At 44.5% G+C, this 19,572-nt stretch overlaps 1 protein-coding gene across 1 annotated transcript in view; it reads right to left on the bottom strand.

The window, feature by feature from the left end:
* The window catches only part of Me2 (malic enzyme 2), a 44,386-nt gene that overhangs the window by 5,607 nt on the left and 19,207 nt on the right, over positions 1-19,572 (bottom strand). Inside the window, exons 7-13 of the mRNA XM_032885468.1 lie at positions 19,386-19,489; positions 16,779-16,888; positions 16,592-16,689; positions 16,057-16,170; positions 13,481-13,595; positions 11,008-11,150; positions 4,866-4,968 (exon numbers count right to left, since the gene is read on the bottom strand). Of these exons, the coding sequence (XP_032741359.1) occupies positions 4,866-4,968; positions 11,008-11,150; positions 13,481-13,595; positions 16,057-16,170; positions 16,592-16,689; positions 16,779-16,888; positions 19,386-19,489 (787 nt within the window). The remainder of the gene's footprint in view (positions 1-4,865; positions 4,969-11,007; positions 11,151-13,480; positions 13,596-16,056; positions 16,171-16,591; positions 16,690-16,778; positions 16,889-19,385; positions 19,490-19,572) is intronic.

Raw genomic sequence — 19,572 nt, 5'->3', positions numbered from 1 at the left:
CAGCTGAGATGCAGCAGCCTGCTCGGTCACGTCCGCCAATCCTTACCTGCACGTGCAGACACGCGCTGTCTTCCCTGCATGTTTACGAGCATCTGTTTACGAGATGCTTCTACCCATCCTCCCCTCACACTAGGGCTTCTGGGACGGTTTCCAGTGGCCTGAGGAACAGCATTTCCTGTGCCTTCATCTCACACAGTCTGCAGGCAGAGAGTTCTCTGAATTCCTAAAAATGTCTCCATTTTGTTCTAGCTCTTGTAGACTGTGAAGTGAACTCTTGGCTGGCAAGTATTTCCTACAAGCAACATGAGCACATCACTCCTCTCCCTCTTGGCCTGCAGCGGTGCTGAGAAGTCAAATGTTGCTCCTACACTTGGACCAGTGGCTGACATGATTTCTCCTTGGAACTTTCTGAGGCCTCACAGTGAGGGTCTGAGGCCTGGACTCCTGAGGTACTGGAAGGTACTCTTAGCCATGCAGCCCTCAATGGCGCCTCTCCTGCATTCACACACTCACTGTCACCCAGGGCTTTACTAGTCATTAAAAGTCTCCTCCTTACTTGCTCTTCTGCATTTCCCCTTCAACTCTGCTTCACTTCCAGTTTCTTCTGTGCTGCCCTACACTTACTGGCCTTGGTCTAATCTTCATTCACCCATTAGATTATTATTGTTACTCAATTCCAGAAGTTAGGGATTTTGGCTTCTAAAGCTTGGCTTTCGCTGTTGTAAGATAATAATCATGTTTGTGTCATCCATATAGCCCTGAACCTGTCTTCCTGTCTAGTGTGTCTGTTGGACTTGCGTTGTCTTTGCGAAGGTCTTTGCACAGGTCTCCTTGTTCCCTCTAAACAAGAGTGGCATTTGTACATTTCTCTAGAAAACCAACTTGAGGACTGGTGCTGTGTTTTCAGAGAAGACTTCTACTTGGTTTTGCCGGGCACTGACGTCCAGAGCAAAGGCTGGCGTTTTCTAGAGCAACCACGCTATAGACCACGGTCCGTTCCCAGATGCAGTCCTGTAGGGTTTCAGCCCAGGATGGGTAGCCACTCATAAGGGGAGGAGTCATACCAGGACAATACTACCTTTCCTCTAGGGCAAATACAACTTGTCCCTCTGTTGTTTATTTCCTGATCAGTGCATGTTTCTCCTGCTAAGGGACTACAAACTCTAGCCTCTTCAGCATGTTCTCTGCTCTTTAATCTTGACCCAGGATCTCACATCAGTACGTACATTACTGGCTTCTGATCTTTGACGGCTGTCTATTCATCACTCTCTGTCTTTCTTTTAAAGACTTATTTTATGTGCATGAGTGTTTTGCCTGCATCTATGGGTGTGTGTGCACCATGTGTGTGCCTGGTGCACTCCAAGGGCAGCACGGATACTCTGGAACTAGAGTTATATGTGTTGTGTGCTGTCATGTGGGTACTGAGAACTGGATCTGAGCCTTGTGCAAAAGAAATAAGCACGTTCTCTAGCCCCTCTTTTCTTAATATGTATGATGGCTTTAACTCACACTCCTCCTGCCCCAGCCTCCCAAGGGATGAAATTATAGGCTCGAGTTATGCTCAGCCTTAGGTTTTAAATCTATCCAGTTGTTAGAGTGGCAGGACTGGCAATTCAGATGATACCACAGCCCTAAGTTTTAGATTTCTTTTTATAAGACTTTCAGACAATCTCCCATTGGTGGGTCTGCCTTTACCCCTATCTTGTCTATTCACAGGCCAATGGCTTTCACTCATAAAGCCCAGGACTTTAAAAAAGCTTATCAACAATAATAATCAACTGCCAAACTTCTTAAGAGTCAAATCTGAGGGCTGGAGAAATGGACAGTGATCAAGATTACTGGCTGCTCTGGCAGAGTCGGGGCTCAATTTCCAGCACCCACTCAGGATATGTGACATGTTCCTCTGGCCTCCATGAGCACCAAGTACACACATTTACATGCAGCAAAATACTCGTACTATAATAAACTAAATACATTTTTTAAAAAGTCAACTCTGAACGTAAGATCAGCTTTGTCAAAATCAGCAAGTATTCTCTTCTTTGCTCTCAAAACTTTATGCTGTAAAAATACTACTGTATAGAATAGGACAGTTTAAAACCCAATGCTACAAAGAAATCACTGGTGGTGAAAGTCTTTATAGATGTCTCAAGAGACAACCGAATAACATAAAAAGAAGGAGGGGCATTACATACAAAGGTCCCAGGTAAAATAAACACCCTGTTTATTTCAACAGTGTGATAATGTGCTTGCCTGTGCCCTGAACTACTTAGGACTTCTAGAGCCTGCTGCCAGGACTTTAGGGAAGACCCATAAAGGGAAAGGAGACATATGTGGCAAGGAGTCAACACCACATCCCCACTTTGTTTAGTACAGTCTTTCTAAATGGGCCGGGATGTAGCTCAGTGGTAGAGCACTAGCCAATTATGCATGAGGCTCTGGGTCAACCCTCGGCATCACAAAAAGTAAAAAGATTAAAAGGCAACTGAGGATCAATATAAAGTTATGGAACAAACACAAGGATGAAACATTTCCAATGGCAGAGAAAAAGAATCCTTGACTTTAAAAATAAAAGAGAAGACATGGAAAGGTAATTCCAGACTATGGTGCTCAGAACAGAGGACGGCTAAACTGCACGAGCTGATGAGCACAGTGCCCAGCAGCCCAGGCTTCTCTTCCACTCTGACACCAGAGGAAAAAGACCGAAATGCCCGATTCCCACTGCCATTTCCACCGTCTCCATGGCACGCTAACGCCTGGATACATACGAAGGTATTAGGAATGGACTGAGACATGCAGTAACGCACTAAGAACCAGACAGGCCGAGGCCGAGAGGTGCCACAGAAGCTTCCCTATTAGAGGATACAAAACGGAGGCAAAAGTGAGATCCACGAGTCAGGGACAACACTGGGATTCAACTACGAGCAAACATAAGCTTCATCCAGGAAAAGATGAGGAAGGGGAATGAGAGAAGAGAGGAAGTAAAAGTCCACCACCTCACATGTGTGTGACAAATAAAAACAATGCCACCCAGACCCCGCCCAGTGACCATCATCCATCGGAAGGGAAACCTGCAAAGACTGTGAGAGAGAAAACTTTCTATTATGGAAGTGAGTGAGGCAGTCCTGACCTCGGATCTCCCATCGGCACCAAGGACCTAACACAAGTGAATGGAGGAGCGGCCTCAACAGGCTGAGGACAATGACTTTACAAATCTCACTCAAACAATCCAGTGAGGGAACAAAACGAAGATACTGGAGGTTTGCAAACTTACAACTTTTCACAGGCTTTTGTTTTTCTGGAGAGGAGGTCTTGCTATGTGATCCTGGCTGACTGCACTTGCTATGTGGCCTAGACAGGCCTCAAACTCATGGTAATTCTCCTGCCTCAGCCTCCAAGTGCTAGGACCACAGGCCTGCATGGCCACACGAGTTTTTACATGTTCTTTAGAATTTTTTTTTTAAAAAAAACCTTATTCAAAGATATATTCTAAAAAAAAAAAAAAGATATATTCTAGAAACATAAGATAGAGTGTGGGCACTTTACTGCTGAGATCAAGAGGTGAGGACAGGAAACTATAAGGGGGCACCATATTGATTCTTGTAGCCAAATGCAAAGACAACGAATTCTGTACAACAAATTGTACCAAGTGACAATCTAGTCAGTGAATACTAGTTACATAATCAAGACTTTTATAATCACAGTTTTGAATACTCAAGTCAATCTAGACAGAGCACGGATTGATGGATCACCACACACTTGCTGTCAAGCTCCACAATGTAGAAACAGCAACTGAACGACACCAAGAGTGGAATAGGGTCAGCAGACTGATGAAAACGTAATCCCGGGAGCTGGGGAAACAACTCAGTGGTTCATGCAGCTTGTTGTACAACCACGAGGACGTAAGTTAGGATCCCAGAACCCACATAAAAAGCCAGGCATGGTCTTGTGTACACTTGTAACCACAGCACTGGTTTATAGGCATGGAGACAAAATTGCTGGGGTTTGCTGGCTGCCATACTGGCTGAAAGAACATGAACTCCAGGTTCAGAAGAGGCTGCACCTCGAGGAATAAGGCAGAGAGCAGTAAAGGACACAGATGTCCTCCTCTGCCTCTGTGAGCACACATACATACACATATGTACACACACACTAAACATGAAAATGTAAACTTCTAACAAAACCCTTTGTTGTATAAGGTAAAGCGAACGACTCAGAAGAACAAGACAGACACACGGGGCAGAAGAGGGTCAGAAGGAACGTTGTGTAGTATTGCTGATGGCTCACACTGGGAAAGTCACACCTACAGACAATTTAGAAGATCCATGACACAGGGAATACCTACTCACACAAAAAAGGGCAAATACCTGACAGTAGTTATATTCCAGAGTGTGATGGAATGGTATAACAGCTGAAAACCATAGCCTTCTGTCCCTCTGTTTATGAAATACACACTGTATTATTTCTATAATAAAGCCTAACAGTATGATGATGTTTTCAGAGAACAGAGCCAATTAGAATTCCTCAATTCTGTGTTCCCTAGACATACCATACTTTAGCAAATACTATTATGTCAACCTGAATTCTGAAGAATTCCATGAACATGCTTTTTTATTATTTTATGTTCTCTGGATCTTTCACCTGGGTGTATCACTCTACAGCACTTTTATGTGTGCTGACAAAAGTCAGGCAAAGCCATCAGCTTCCCTGGAACTGGAGCCTCCATGTGGGCGTGCTGAGAACTGAACCGGATTGTCTGGGAAAGCCACTGGTGCTCCGTCAGTCCTCTGAGACACTTTTATCCAGTCGACAATGGACCTATGATATGACACCCGGAGTGCTGTGACACCTGTAGTGATGCTGCTTACCTGGGAAGATGTATGCATTGTTCCCTTGGCCCGGGGTGAAGACACGCCCATCCTGGAGTCTCACCGGCTCAAATGGGCTGCCACTGGCAAACAAGCACCTGCCCTGTTAAGGACACAAAATAACCTCCATTTTCCTGGCCGCTCATTCAGGAAAATTCATAAATGATTAAGTCTTATAGTTAGATTAGACAACTAAATGCCTGGAAACAAGAAATCATTTACTACATAAAAATCCTTTAAATTCTTTTATTAAAATTTTTAAATCCTCACGCATCTGCTCCTTTTATAAAAGTAAAACTGGTAATAAATAGCATCTCAAATAATAAAGACTCCTCAGTGATGTGAACCTTGTAAGAGAAGTGAAAGAGAGTCAAATTATTTTGCTACCATGTACGGAACGTCTGCCCAGCTAGCTCTGTGTTGGGTGCTTCATGTGTGGTGTTCAGTTCATTTTCCTTTTCTGAAAACCTTGACTGTTACTACCTTCTGCTCATTGCTTAAAAAAAAAAAAACAAAACAGGAAGGCAGAAACTAGGGATTTGATGTTTTCAAGTAGTTTGTAAACATTGTGTATCGTCTGTAGCAGTTAAATTTGAATTCAAATTTTTATAAATCTAAATCCAACAGTTTTTCTATTATGCCATGGCATCCCCCATCCCCCATTTATTACATGGGCATATGATATAACTACACTACTGTTACAGAACAAACTTGCCACACTGCCTTGTTAAGGATAGTAACTCTCCCATGTGTTTTTACTTTATGCAGTTATACACACACACACACACACACACACACACGCACACACACACACGCAGAGTCATGTGATGCCAGTGGAGCCATCTGTATTTCCAGGATAAATTGATGCTCCTATGACTGAACGGGACTAAGTTTAACTCATAAAAACTCTTTATATTATTTTCCCTTCGCCTCACCAAAATCAAAAAGCAAGATGAACCAATGGCACGCAAACAGGGCAGCTTATGGGGGGCAGAGGGGAAGGGAAACCTCTACAGAGTCAGAGACCTGGGATAAGAGAGGCTCCCAGGGGCGTTGGGGATTTAGCTCAGTGGTAGAGCGCTTGCCTAGCAAGCGCAAGGCCCTGGGTTCTGTCCCCAGCTCTGAAAAAAGAAAAAAGAGAGAGGCTCCCAGGACTCAATGGGAGTGGCATTACCCTGAATGTCCAACAGTGGGGAGACAGAACCTGAAGAGACCACCTCCAGGAGACAGACATGGCCCCCAATTGAGGAAGTAGACCACCCACCCACCTTCAAATTTTTGACCCAGAATTATTACTGTGTAAGGGAAATGCAGGGACAAAAATGGAGCAGAGTCTGAAGGAAAGGCCTCCCAGAGACCAGCCCGACTTGGGACCCATCCCATGTGCAGGCACCAAACCCTGGCACTATTCCTGATGCCATGTTGTGCTTGCACACAGGGGGCTAGCATGGCTGTCCTCTGAGAGGCTCTACCAGCAGCTGACTAAGAAAGAAGCAGATACTTACAGCCAACCACTGGATTGAGGTTAGGGACCCCTATCAAAGAGTTAGGGGGAAAGGAATGAAGGAGTTGAAGGGGATGGCAACCCCACAGGATGAACAATAGTGTCAACTAACCTGGACCCCTCAGAGCTCCCAGAGATTAGGCTACCAACCACAAAGCTGGTTTGTAGCCCCAGGCATATATGTAGCAGAGGACTGCCTTGTCTGGTCTCAGTGGGAGAAGATGAGCTTAATCCTGTGGAAACTTAATGCCCCAGGGAAGGGGGATGCTGATGGAGTGAGGTGGGGGAAGGGGAGTGGGGTGAAGAGCTAGGGGAAGGGTGACCAGGAAGGGAGGGCAACATTTGGAATGTAAATAAATAAAATACTTTAATAAAAAAAGGAACAGGGCAACTTATCTTGGAATGTTTAAAAAGTTAATGTTAAGTAATACTGAAACACCCAATTAAATTAGGTTAAAAAATGATTCGCTGAAAACTGAAATATCTCAATAGACATGGACAGACATACTGCCACTACTCTAGGACATTCGACAGCTGGCCTCCATCTCTAGAGTATTAGGATTACAGGTATACATCGTAACCCAGGCTCAGGATCCGTGAGGCTCTGTACATGTTAGGTAATAAGCATTCCACCCACTGAGCTATGTTCCCATGCCCTAACAGACTGTACAGTAAATGCCAAACAGTCTAAAGGGCTGTGCTCTACTGTTCTACCTCAGTGACACGAACAGTACAAATTCAAAATGGTACAGACAGTAAGTGTTGGAGCAAGCCAACTACGCTAGGTCATTTTCATTCACTCTATAGTCAGTACTGCCCCTCACAGTCAGACTTGATGACAAAAGCAATCCCATTCTGCTGTCCAGTTTTAACTGGCTATTAAACATGAAGACATTGTTCCAACAGTCTCTTCCTGCAACCCCTACTGTTTAGGAGGCTGAGGCAGAAAGATAACAGGGGTCAAGGTCGATCTGAACAACACTGGAAGTGTTTTTCTCACTGAGCAGAAGAGGGTGGGTGTCAGAGCAACTCTTCTCCCCCCAACAGAGGGGCAATAAAAACTTAAGAAGCAAATACAAAACTTAACATCATTTAACAGGGAGAAGGAATTTACAAGTTAGGATTAAATGGGTCCATGCTTTTTTATTTTGGTAAGACTTAAAAGTTACAAAACTGTGAAGAGATGCACACATTAACTTTTTTCACACTTGTGTGACTGTTTACACGCTAAGGTGAGATGGATGACCTATGGCGGTCTGTTCTTTCCTTCCGTGTGGAGCCTGCAGGCTGAACTCAGAACACTAGTCTTGGTAAGTACCTTTACCCCTCGAGCCTAAAATCTGCACAGTTTATCAAACTATTCTCCTTGGAGAATTTTATTCCTTCCAAAGATATCTATTTAGTTCAATAATATTATTCAACACAATAATATGCAGAAATAAAGTTCTCAAATACTTGAGCAGTATTTACCGCTTTATAAAACATTACATATATGTACACACACACAAATGTCTACACAAATGCGCATATATATACATATATGTATATATATATATGTAGTTGTACATAGTTTTATTTGAAAATGTCAGAGCTAGTAATATATTGGATCTGAGCCTTACATTCATTGTGCAAGAGAAAAGCTTAATTTGGAGAACAGCAGCCATCAACAGTTTACCCATATTATCCAGGTAAAATACACCCATTGAAGTGGCAGATAAGATAAGCAATGAAGCTAAAGATAGTAATAATGGTAAAAGCTTAAGAACAAATTCAAGAAAGCAACTAAAACTCTGTGTGCGTGCTCTGTTCCATGCATGTCTGCACCAGGTGCTGCCTGGTGCTTGTGAAGGGCAGACAGAAGAAATGAGGTTTTTTATTATCTCTATTAGATAGTCACAGGAACTCACGTTTTCTAACAGAGTAGCAACACGGAAGCAGAAGGAGCTGAGCGGTGAGAACTCTGACAATGAGAAAAAGAAGTCTGCAACCGGAACCAAGTCCAAGACTTCCCCTAAGTTCTGCCTGCCAGCAACACTCTGGGCTGGACCACCCTCATGTCCCCTCTGGTGAGTAAAGAGTACGGACTAAGAAATGCTTCATACAGAGTTTTACAGGAAGCTGGTGTCGCCACAGCTATGGTCTTTAGGGCTGGGAGATGGGAAGAAGGCGTCTCCTGAGACGCACACAGGACCCAGCAGCAAAGGGGTGGCTGAGACCCCCTGCAGCAGAGACTTGACACTCGAGTTCAGGGAGCCGTGAAGGCTGCTAAGAAATACCTCAGGGCAGATTTCCACCCAAGGAGCTGCCCAGCTGGAAGGGGTGAGTCCAGGATGGGACTCATACCTTACCTGACTAAGCCAAGTGAGTTACAACAATCGAACCCAGACTGACAGCCACTGGAGGAGAACAACTATGCTCACAAGAGAATTGGAAACTAATTACTAAGGCGGGAAGAAGGGAAATATTAAAAACAGATTTATAGAAAGTGAGACTTTCTTACAATCAGAAACTCTAACTAGAATTCACATATTCAAGACACTAAATAAAAAGCCAAAAATGTCACTAGACAGATGTGGTAGCTGGTGCAGTCCTATAATCCCACAGCATCTGGTAAGCTGAGGCAGGAGGATACCACATTTCAAAGCTGGAATACACACATAGCAGGACTTCGTTTCAAAACAAACAACAAATCCACAAAGAGAAAAAGATATTCTGAAGAAACCTGGACGTTAGGGCAGAGGATAAACTAAGTATTAAACATTACAACTGGAGGGGCTCAGTGGTCACTGTGCCCACTGCCAGGCCAGACGACCTGAGTCCGATAGAGAAAAGTGTCTCCAAGTTATCCTCTGAGCAACACATACACGATGTGTTGTGTGGCACAAGTGTGCCCACACTCACACACACAGAATAAGTAAATAAAAATGTTTTTAAATTTAAATATGGCACAGGGCTATTTATAATTATACCTTTTAAACCCTTATTTGTTTACTGGAGGGGATGTACAAGACCCTGCCAGAACACACATGTAACATGAGGACAACGTGGGAGTCTGTTCTCTCCTCCCACCACACGGATTCTGGACGCTGAACAAGGTTGCCAGGGCTAGTGCAGAAGCCGTTCCTGCTGAGCCGTCTTACTAGCACCTGCATGTTATTTAAGACTCAACTTCTGACAGATATGTCTACAATCGATATCTAAGATCTTTAAAATCATCCAGGATATATGAAAGAAACAGGGTTGCCAATGACTTGTTAGTGGTGAGAATATTAAAGACTTACTACATTCTTCACTCAAGAGTATAACCCAACAATTGTATTAGTAAATACTCACATATCAAGAAGTTAAATGAGACTCTGACGTATCGTGGCAAGCAGAGTGTAAAATTCACTCCTAGGGCCTAGGAATACAGCTCAGTGGTAGCTTGCCTGCCTACATGTGTGTATCTTCAAGGCTGTAGGTTCATTACACAGAACAAAAACCAAAAGCCCCCAAATTCCTGAAGTCACTCTGATGACCTCTAAGAATGCAGGAAGTGATTATGGAGTGGACAGTGGAGGCTAAAACCCCATCCTGCAGAACACCAGGGCCCTTCCTACGTAACAGCACAGAAGCTCTATCTGTCGCTGAAAGGCTCTACAACAGTGTCAAAGACCCCCAAAGTACTGACTTGCTACCAGTCTAGGTGAAAGTAAAAAATCCACTCCAGACAGCAACTGATTTCAAAACAAAATAAAAGCCAGCCCTAGGAAAGGCAAAAGCTGACAGTGAAGGGGTCCGAGGCAAGGAAAAGGATCGTTTATAAAATAAAGTTAAGAAAGCAGAGTTTCTGATGATTTTGAATTTTTACAACTGCAAAATATATAAGAACTGAGACAAAGACCCAAGGACAGATCAACAGAGTAGGAGAGTGACTGCTGGGTGGGAGGACTGAGACGTCAGACAGAAGCAGAGCTAAGTGGGCAGCACACATGAAAATACAAATAGTCAACAGAGGCACCAGCCTAGAGACACCAGCCCTGTTTCCAAACCAAACGAAACCTCAGCAGTCGGTCATCAACTACAGACTCAGGAGTACACTAAGCCAGGGAGAACTAGGCAGGAAACCACGTGTGTCCAAACCCAAAGGCATGGCATCCAGAAAACAACAAACTATTTCTAGAGTTCTGAAATACAGCAACTCCCAGTTGTTAATTCCAAGTGGGGTGAAAATGACCTTCCAATGAAGGCAAATATACTGTCAAGAGACTCCTTCAGCCCCATACAAGGAAGTCCTCTGGGAGGAGGAAACCCGACTCAGAGAGAAGCAGCCAGGCAGGAGGGTGGCCACAGAAAAGGCGAGCAAGCAAAGGAAACGCAAACGTAGGCAAACCTGAGCGGACAACTTCTATCTAAAAAGAAATCAGAGAAAAAAAGAAGCAGGTTTGGTTTCAGAATACACAGAAAAGCATTAGGGGCAAAGCACAGAGCTGGGGGAGCAAGAGAGCAGAAGCCCGAGGTCAGTAACTGCTCTCAAAACGGACGGGCTTGTTTCAGACTCGGGACCCACTGTCATCTCCATTCAAACACTAACAAACCGAGTGTGCAACTCACAGGCTAATGAGATAGAACCACTTGCATGATTCCCACTGACACTACCTCTGTAAGTGTGTAAGCGTCTTCGGCAGTGCACTCAGCCTGTGCTGTAGGATTACTTAAAGCAAATATTATGGGCCTCTCGTTGATAGCGGCCATGGCTTTAATTACGCCAGGAGTAAAAAGCGGGCCAGCACCTGCCACTCCTGCAATAAAGAAAGGAAAAAACAACTTCAGCACAGACATAACAAACTGGTTCTTACTAACAGTGTTTCTACAACATTCACCATAACGAAATCACAGGTATCACTACATAGATTTCGTATTGATGAGAGAATACTACGGGAGCACAACTTCTGATATGAAAAGGAAAACAATGAAATGCTGAAAATTTTCACTTACATACTTATTGTCTAGCACACACAGCAAATTCTAGGAAAACCTGTCCAACGTGTGACTATCTCCACACTGCAACCAGTGACAAGGTCCACAGTGCTGTGTGAGCAGCTACTCATCTGAGGGCCAGAGACCGACCCCCAGAGAGAGCTCAGACTGCAGCTGCCAGGGCCTGGCTAGGGATGCCACATTATTCAATGGAGAGTTTTAGCTTCATCTGGTAATGGAAATTATATATATATATATATTTAACATCCTGACCACAGCTGGGAATCCTTAAGAGGTCAGAAGACTGTCCTGACTAAACCAGTCACCTTTTTGATGCAGCTGCTTTACCTTTACTAAGCAATTCCATGTCCCAGACACTAAGTTAGATGACCAGGTATAGACATAAACACAGCAGCTGGGTGTGGTGGCACACCTGTCACCACAGTGACAGTGGGCAGAGCTAGGCCCATCTCTGAGTCTGAGACCACTGTGGTGGTCTACATAGTGATGCCCCATTCAAACAAACAAACTAAAAAGTAGGTGTAGGACTGGGAATTTAGCTCAGTGGCAGATCGCTTGCCAAGCAAACACAAAGCCCTAGGTTTGGTCTCCAGCACTAAGAAAGAAAAAGAATGTAACGCAGACAGATTATAGCTGACAAAGAGAAAACTAGGGTTCTTTTCTCCAGCAAGCTGTTAAGACATATGTGTGCAGGATTATGGGAGATCTGTGAAGGGAGAACACTCAGGCCTTGGTGGGCTCTGGAGGAAACTGAATGAGTGAGGCCTTTGCTGAGAGCAGCCCCTCACCTTCTTCCTGCTTCTTTGCTCCCCTGGAGATGAACAAATGAGTGACTACATTCTTAGGTTTCCATACTGAGTTTTAAGAGAAGTGACGTAGAAAACCCTTTAAGATCTTCTTGGTGTGTGTGTGTGTGTGTGTGTGTGTGTGTGTATGTGTGTGTGTGTGTGTGTGTGTATGAAAAAACAGACATTTTCTAAGCATAGGAACTCACTGTGAGGATTCTATAGTTAAATATTAAACAGAGTTCCTACATGAAAACTACTAAATCACAGCACACAGAGAATCGAACAGCCCTGTATCTATGCTACTAAGAACTCAGGGCTGTGTCAGCACAGATGTCAGCAATAAGTGCCTCACAAACACATGGAAAGTTTCCACTTTAAAATTCTCACTGTGCACTGGATTTTCCTGGTATAATCTGACAATTGACCTTGGCCTTTTAAAGTTGGGTTTAACGATCACAACAACTCCAAAAGCAAAACACCATAAAGACCCAGGCTTGCAGTCCCAGCAACTTGGTAGACTCAGGCAGGACAAACACTGGAGCCCAGATGTTCAAAGCCAGTTTACAGGAGAGTAAAACAGCTGAAGTTAGAATGCAGTTTTAGATTACATCTACCTACTTAGTGTCTACATGTGTAAGTCCAGGGTGCCTTACCATGGAGTACATGTGGAGAGGGCAACATGTGGGAAATGTTCTGCTCCTGCTACGTGGACCGTGGGGCTCAACCCACACCATCAGACTTTCAGTAGTAGGCACCCTTACCTGCCGAGCCGTCTTGCTGGCCCCATTTCCAGAATTTTAGACACTTCACTGTGTAGCCCAAACTGACCCTGAATTCATAATCTTGCCTTAGTCTACATAGTGTTGAGGTTACTCGCCTAGCATGGAATTCTGTCCCTTAAAACCTTTATGCGGAGAAGCCAAATATTTTAATTTGAGTCAGCCCTCCTATCTGTGAGGTTCTGTACACAGATTCAACACATGTGCATTTTCAATACAGGGCAACAATGCAGAAGGAGACAGCTGTGTATGTACTGAGCATGTGCAGACCTTTGTGTCATTCCCTCACAATACAGCTGAAGAATCACTACACAGTAAAAGTGACCAGCAGTGCGCTCAAGTACACAGCAGGATGTGCCCAAGTCTCACACCTCTCAGTAGACAGATTTCGGTGCAGCAGGTCTGGGTGTGCCCACAGGCCTTGGCACCAGTCCCTAAAACACAGAGAGGCCACCTGCATATGCTGAAGGTGAGGTAAAATACAGCAGCTAACATCAGTAATCCTACATGTGAGTTATGGCTGACAGTCAATTAACAGGATTATGTATAAACAACTTTACTTACCAATTATAACTGAAGGCTTAAGTTTATTTACTGCATCTTCAAAGGTTGCAGGTATGTTCTCTGGGGCAGCATGAGCATATGGTTCCTGGTTACTATCTATTCTAGCAGTCCGGCCCTGAATGTTTTGATAAAGTACAGTATCAGTACGTGCATATTAAAGATAAGTTGAACATATGGATTAATTAGATCTATTTTGTCCTTATAACACAAATGTCTGTTCATTTACTTTCTTCAACCTCTATCTGCTAATTCTAACTTCACGGAATTCAAAAACAGTTCATCAAATCAATCATGTCCAGAAACATTGCAGTGCCTCTCAAAAACTCATTCCCTCTATGACAATCTTTAGTATTTTAGAAGTGTAATATAGCAATATAGCAAATATTGCAAATTTGCCCAACATACATAAGACCACAGCCTGACAAACTTATGAACAGCCACATCAAAATGCTTTCTTGGTCCTATGAATAGAACCCCAGGGCTTGAACATACTATCAAACGCTTTACTGTTAAGGCAAACTCCCCAACTCCCTTCCGTTTTAAGAGATGGTCTTAGGGGACCTAGGCTCAGCTGGTCTAAAGCTCACTTCATAGTGAAAAGCTGCTCTGCACCCCCATCCCTAACTAAAAGAGGCTATGGCTATCCAAATACTGGCTTCTTACACAGCTTGGCATCCGTACAGCTCTGAGAGAGGGGGTCTAGCAGAGAGTACTCAGTGTCTTCAAAAAGACGACAGGCTTAGGATCACTGGAGGAGGTCTGAGAGCCCAGATCCACAGGCCAAGCTACCTGCACATTCTAAAGAGCAGAGCAAAGACACCCTGGGAGGTCGGAGGTGAACAAGGATTCTCTGGGCTTTGGGAGAGCTGTTGTAGCCACCACCACGGTTGCAGTCATTAGACACAAACCCTTGACAAATCCGCGCTAGAGTGAAGGTCTGAGCTGTATGCCAGCAGAGACACACTCCCCTGCAGGTAAGCACGGGGCAGCCACTGCAGCCACAGCACCGTGGGGACAGCATCGTGATCCAGAGTCTGGGCTTCGAACTCAGGCACAGGCTTAGGTTTGGGTTCTGCCTCCATCTCTTTGAAAAGGCAAAACCTCTGCTCACCAAATAAATAAATAAATAAAATAAATAAAATAAATAAAGCCCTCTGCCCCAAGTGCTCTTAACTGCTGGGCCATCTCTCCAGCCCTCTATGATCCTTTCAAACTTGTTTCTGTGATTATAAAATTTTGTAAGAAAAAAAGGAGCTAAAAAATTTCACAAGGAAAACAAAAAATAAAAAACACAATGTCCACTCCCACCCCTCAGCCTTCCCGCTAAGGACATGAGTTTTGACAGGACTAAAGGAAACAGTACATTAATGTTAATCCAATGTCTGGTTGAAGAGAAAACAGCCGGGACCAGAGCCATGTACACGCTCTATACATACATGAAGATAGCATGCATAACACATGTAATGGAAAGGAAACGTCTGTCATTAGAGTATGGTGTAGACATGGGGAACTGAAATAGCAGTGCACACTGGATAAATGGAAATGCATGTGTAAGAAACGCCCTAGGAAAGCCGTCACGTGCAGAGGAATGCAGGCAGGCTCAGGAGGTGCAAACTCCCCTGGGGAAGGTCTTCATATACTGGACTGACACCGGGGATTAGGACTTAAACAACATTACAATACTTAGGAGCTTCTGCTCAGATAGTAAATAGATGAATTGCTAATAGTTTATGCAGGATGTTGAATTCCAATGGTAGGATGTCTATGTTTGACTAACATGCATATAAAGCCTTGGGATTAATTCCCAGTACCACAAAATATTTTAGTTTAAAAGAGTCAAATTCCATCAGACATAATGACTACTTCATCTCCTAAAAGTCTGAGAACAACGCCAGAGAGTAAGTCTGGTATCAAGCAGATTATGACTTAAGTATGAACTAAGAGTCTTTATAAAAGACAGTGTATCTGTAAGTGCCGATTTCACACGCAACCTTAGATCACTTGATAAAAGTCTAAATGAGGAAATATTTAGACCAGGTTGGCCTTTGGACATGCCTAGTGGGAGTTAGACACACACATACCTGTGTGTGTGTGTGTGTGTGTGTGTGTGTGTGTGTGTGTGTGTGTGTGTGTGTGTGTGTGTAGGGGGATGTCTGGATTGCCTTAATGAAGGTTAGGTGGAAAACCCACTCTGAATGTGGATGACTCCACTTCACCAGCGAAGAGTAACGGAAGCCAGCCCACCGCAAGCACACAAGCCTTTCTCCCTCTGCTCTGGCCTGTGCAGTGACAGTTTCCGTTTCTGTCCTGACTTCCCATGGCAATGGAATCACAATCATAAGCCGAGAGAGGCCCGCCTTCTCTCCCCTGTATTGCTTTGGTCAGGGTCATTTTATCACAGCCACAAACATGACAGCCAGCCAGGCGGGATGATCTGTGCTGACGACACAGTGGAGACCAGCTCCTGCACACTGTGGCACGTCAGTGAGGGGTAGAACAGCAAACAGCACTGTCAACAGCCAACTCCAACACCACGGCCAGGCGCTCTGCTGCTTCTCCAGGTTCTGCATCCTCACCTTAACTAGCAAGCCGTTCTTGTCGAACATCCAGATCTTTCTCTGTGCCTCCTCTTCTGAGAGACCACTTTCCATCATTGATATGACTATAAGATTCGCAATTCCAAGTGCAGCCTGCCCAGTAAACACATTAAAAATCAAGACTAGATTAAGAGGTGATGCCCACTGCTTTGTTCTCCCTGTAGAAATAAATCATACGTAAGTAGATTCTTTGTCAGTCTCTTGGAACACAAATTACTTATTTTATAAGAGGTCATGATTCTTAAACCATTTCAGTGAACTCTAAATTCTTCAAGATCTTCAGTAAATACCAATATACTGCCCTACTTTCCTTTCAGACAGTCTCTTTATATGGCCCTGGCTGTCCTGGAACTCACTCTGTAGACCAGGCTAGCTCAAACTCACCTCTGCCTCTGCCTCTGCCTCCTGAGTGCAATAGGGTGAAGAGCATGCTCCACCACACCTGGCCAGTCTTACTTTAAAAAAGAAAACGAACCATTGGTTTTAAATTGTAAAAAAAGGTTTAAAAACCTACCTCTCCTGCCCCGAGGAATAAGATTCTGTGTTCTGAGATTGGTTTATTAATCACTCTTTGGGCCGCAAGGAGACCAGACAAGGCAACTGCAGCTGTCCCTGCAGGAAGACCCGACAGTTTAAAAATAAACAAACAAAACACATTACAACGCTCAACAGTGGGGGAAACCCTTTCACTTCAGATTTACCTTGAATGTCGTCGTTGAAGGTACAGTATTTTTCCTGGTATTTTTTTAAGAATCTGAATGCATTATGATTTCCAAAGTCTTCAAACTGAATAAGTGTGTTCCGGCCGTATCTAGAAACAGCAAAGTCTTAATTGTGTTGAAAGCATCACTACTAAACGGATTTCCTATTTACTGTTTCTATTAGTAGAATCTGAAAGTAAGTTGTCCTCCTAGCTCAGGACCCTGAGTTTCAGAGCTTGTGAAAGCCCAGAGCCAAACCACAGATGCCCATTACTCCAAGGACACACACAGCAACAAAACTGAACCCATAGCCATTCCCTGTCTAAACCATCCCCAGAGGCCAGAGGGAGGGTATCCAGTGCTAACGGGCACTAAGAAACCCCCAAAGGGACTCTATCTGCAAGTTGGAGGGTAAAGCTCAACATGGATGTGCTTGGTTATGTGAGGAAAGCACACTGACTAAGGACCAGCCAGCTTGGTCTGCTTTGGTGAACAGTAGTACAAGAGAAGCCATTGCAAGTATGGTGGCACACATACACATCCTGACACCAGAGGGGCTAAGGCAAGAGGACCACACGTTTGAGGCCAGTCTGAAAAACACAGGGGAGACTGACTCGGACAAATAAACTAAAGAAAAGAAAAAGCAGAAGAGACTCGAAAGGGAGTTGCACTGAGTGTTCATCTGGGAAGTAAGAAGCCAAGAAGAGAGCGAAACAACAGCCAGTGTTCACACTGAAGGACAAGGAGATGCTGGCTACGCCAAGTAGGGACAAGGGACCTGTGTGTCTCGTGTTGAACCCCTGAAGGCTGCAGAGGGAAGAACTCACAAAGACAACCTGCCGGCGGTGAGCTGAGGGAAGGGGAAAGGCAGAAGCAGCAGCTAGGAGTCTGCAGTGACAGAAAACAGAAGCACAGGCCATGGGATACCTGAACAAACAAATTGCAAAGTGAGGAGCCAGTCCAGTGCTAAGGCAGTTGGCAGAGCTAAGAATATGCCACCTTGCCCAAGGAAGGCAAGTGACGGAAGAAGGACAAGAAGACATCGAGTGAGATGAGCAATTCAGCCCTGACTCTGCCATCGTCTTTACCTGGAGTAAGGAATTCATTTCTGAGTATCTTGTTGCCTGTAACTTCAAAAGCTGAGTTTGCAAGATGGCTTCCAGAATTTTACCTCCTATGTTAAAAGTGCTTGCCCACTAAGTGTGAGGACTGAGTCCAAATACCAAGAATCCTCATAAAAGCTGGATCCAGTGAGCATATGTAACCCAGCAGGGAGGCCATAAATATTACTATCTCCCATATCACAGGGAGAGAGAAAGCAGAGGAGCAGAGTCTCTGGAAGCTTCTGAGCCACCTAGCAGCTTAAAAAGTACGCTATAGGAGAGCAGAGTAGAAACAAACAACGAAGAGACCCTGGCTCAAGGTACATGGGCCACAGATACATATCCACACACACAGACACACACACACACACACACACACAGACACACACACACACACACACACACAGACACACACACACACACACACACACACACACACAGACACCACATAATCTCACACACACACAGACACATACACACAGACACACACACCACAGACAGGCCATAAAAATGAAGGATCTGGGTTTTAACCTGTGGCTATAGAAAATCATTGAGAAAAAACTATGTAAGGCAATGCACATTTTATAAAATTAATCCTAGTATTACATGGAAATGAACTAGAGAGAAACTGGAGAAGAGTTTATAGGAAGCCAGGAGAGCTGAAAGAAGGGTGTGGTAACGGAAGAGACATACTTGTGAGGCAAGCAAATGTATACCAGCTGATTCTGAGGACGCGCTGATGGATGGATGGCTGGTGAAGAAGAGCCCCACACAGCGCCCAAGATTAAAGGTCTGGCAATGGTGATGGCCACTGCCACTGTCAGCACTTAGGAATACAGAAGGTAGGCTGTTTGGAAAGAATTCCATCTGGGATAGAAACAGGATGCAATAACTGTATTTCTCAAGACAGGACAGCCCAGCAGCTGCAGGTGTGGGCCACACACGTGGCTTTAGGAGTCACATGTATGAAGACCACAATTGATGACTAAGACCACATGCAAGGACTGGCAGTCTAGCTCAGTCACTTGGTGCTTGTCTAGCATTGTGAGGTCCTGGATTCCAGTCCCAGGACAGCATCCCATAAATGTATGCATAAACAGAGGATCCATTCACTAGGGTTCAGGTAAAGGGCTTGCCAAGCAAGCCTAGCAACCCAATTCAACCTACACAAAGGCAGATGGTGACAATGGTCTCCACAAAGGTGTTCCCAGACCTCCCCACACACAGCATAACACATACACACATACCTCTACTAAATAAGTACGTAAATCTGAGAGAACAGGCCCAAGTCAGATGTCAAAGCTACAGGAGAGCTCTGGTGGGGTGGGGAAAATGAGGCCAGCCATGGGAAACTTATGGGAGGAATGCCCTGTGAGAGTTTAGGAGCGGTGAATGCAGACTTCCTTCCAGATGTAGGTAATCTCAGCCAGCAATGCACGTGTCACTGGGCATGGAAAAGCCCACAACTTAACCCTCCCTTACAGAGGTCCGCTTCATTGGATACCTGTCAGTGATCGCCTTCATAAACTCATCCATCAGATCGTCATAGAGCTGGGAGCGGTCTCGCTTCTGATACAAGCCCATATAAAACGGGTCTTTCAGTAGAGCCTATATAAGAACCAAATGCAAAAATAAAGTCTTATGATCTTCCCCCTTAATCATCTGCGAATGGGGGCAGATGGGCAGGGAGG

This window comes from Rattus rattus, chromosome 15 (genome assembly GCF_011064425.1).
Source record: "Rattus rattus isolate New Zealand chromosome 15, Rrattus_CSIRO_v1, whole genome shotgun sequence".
NCBI classification, from domain to species: domain Eukaryota; kingdom Metazoa; phylum Chordata; class Mammalia; order Rodentia; family Muridae; genus Rattus; species Rattus rattus.
Note: the sequence above shows the minus strand (reverse complement) of the source record. Positions and strands in the feature narration are given on the sequence as shown.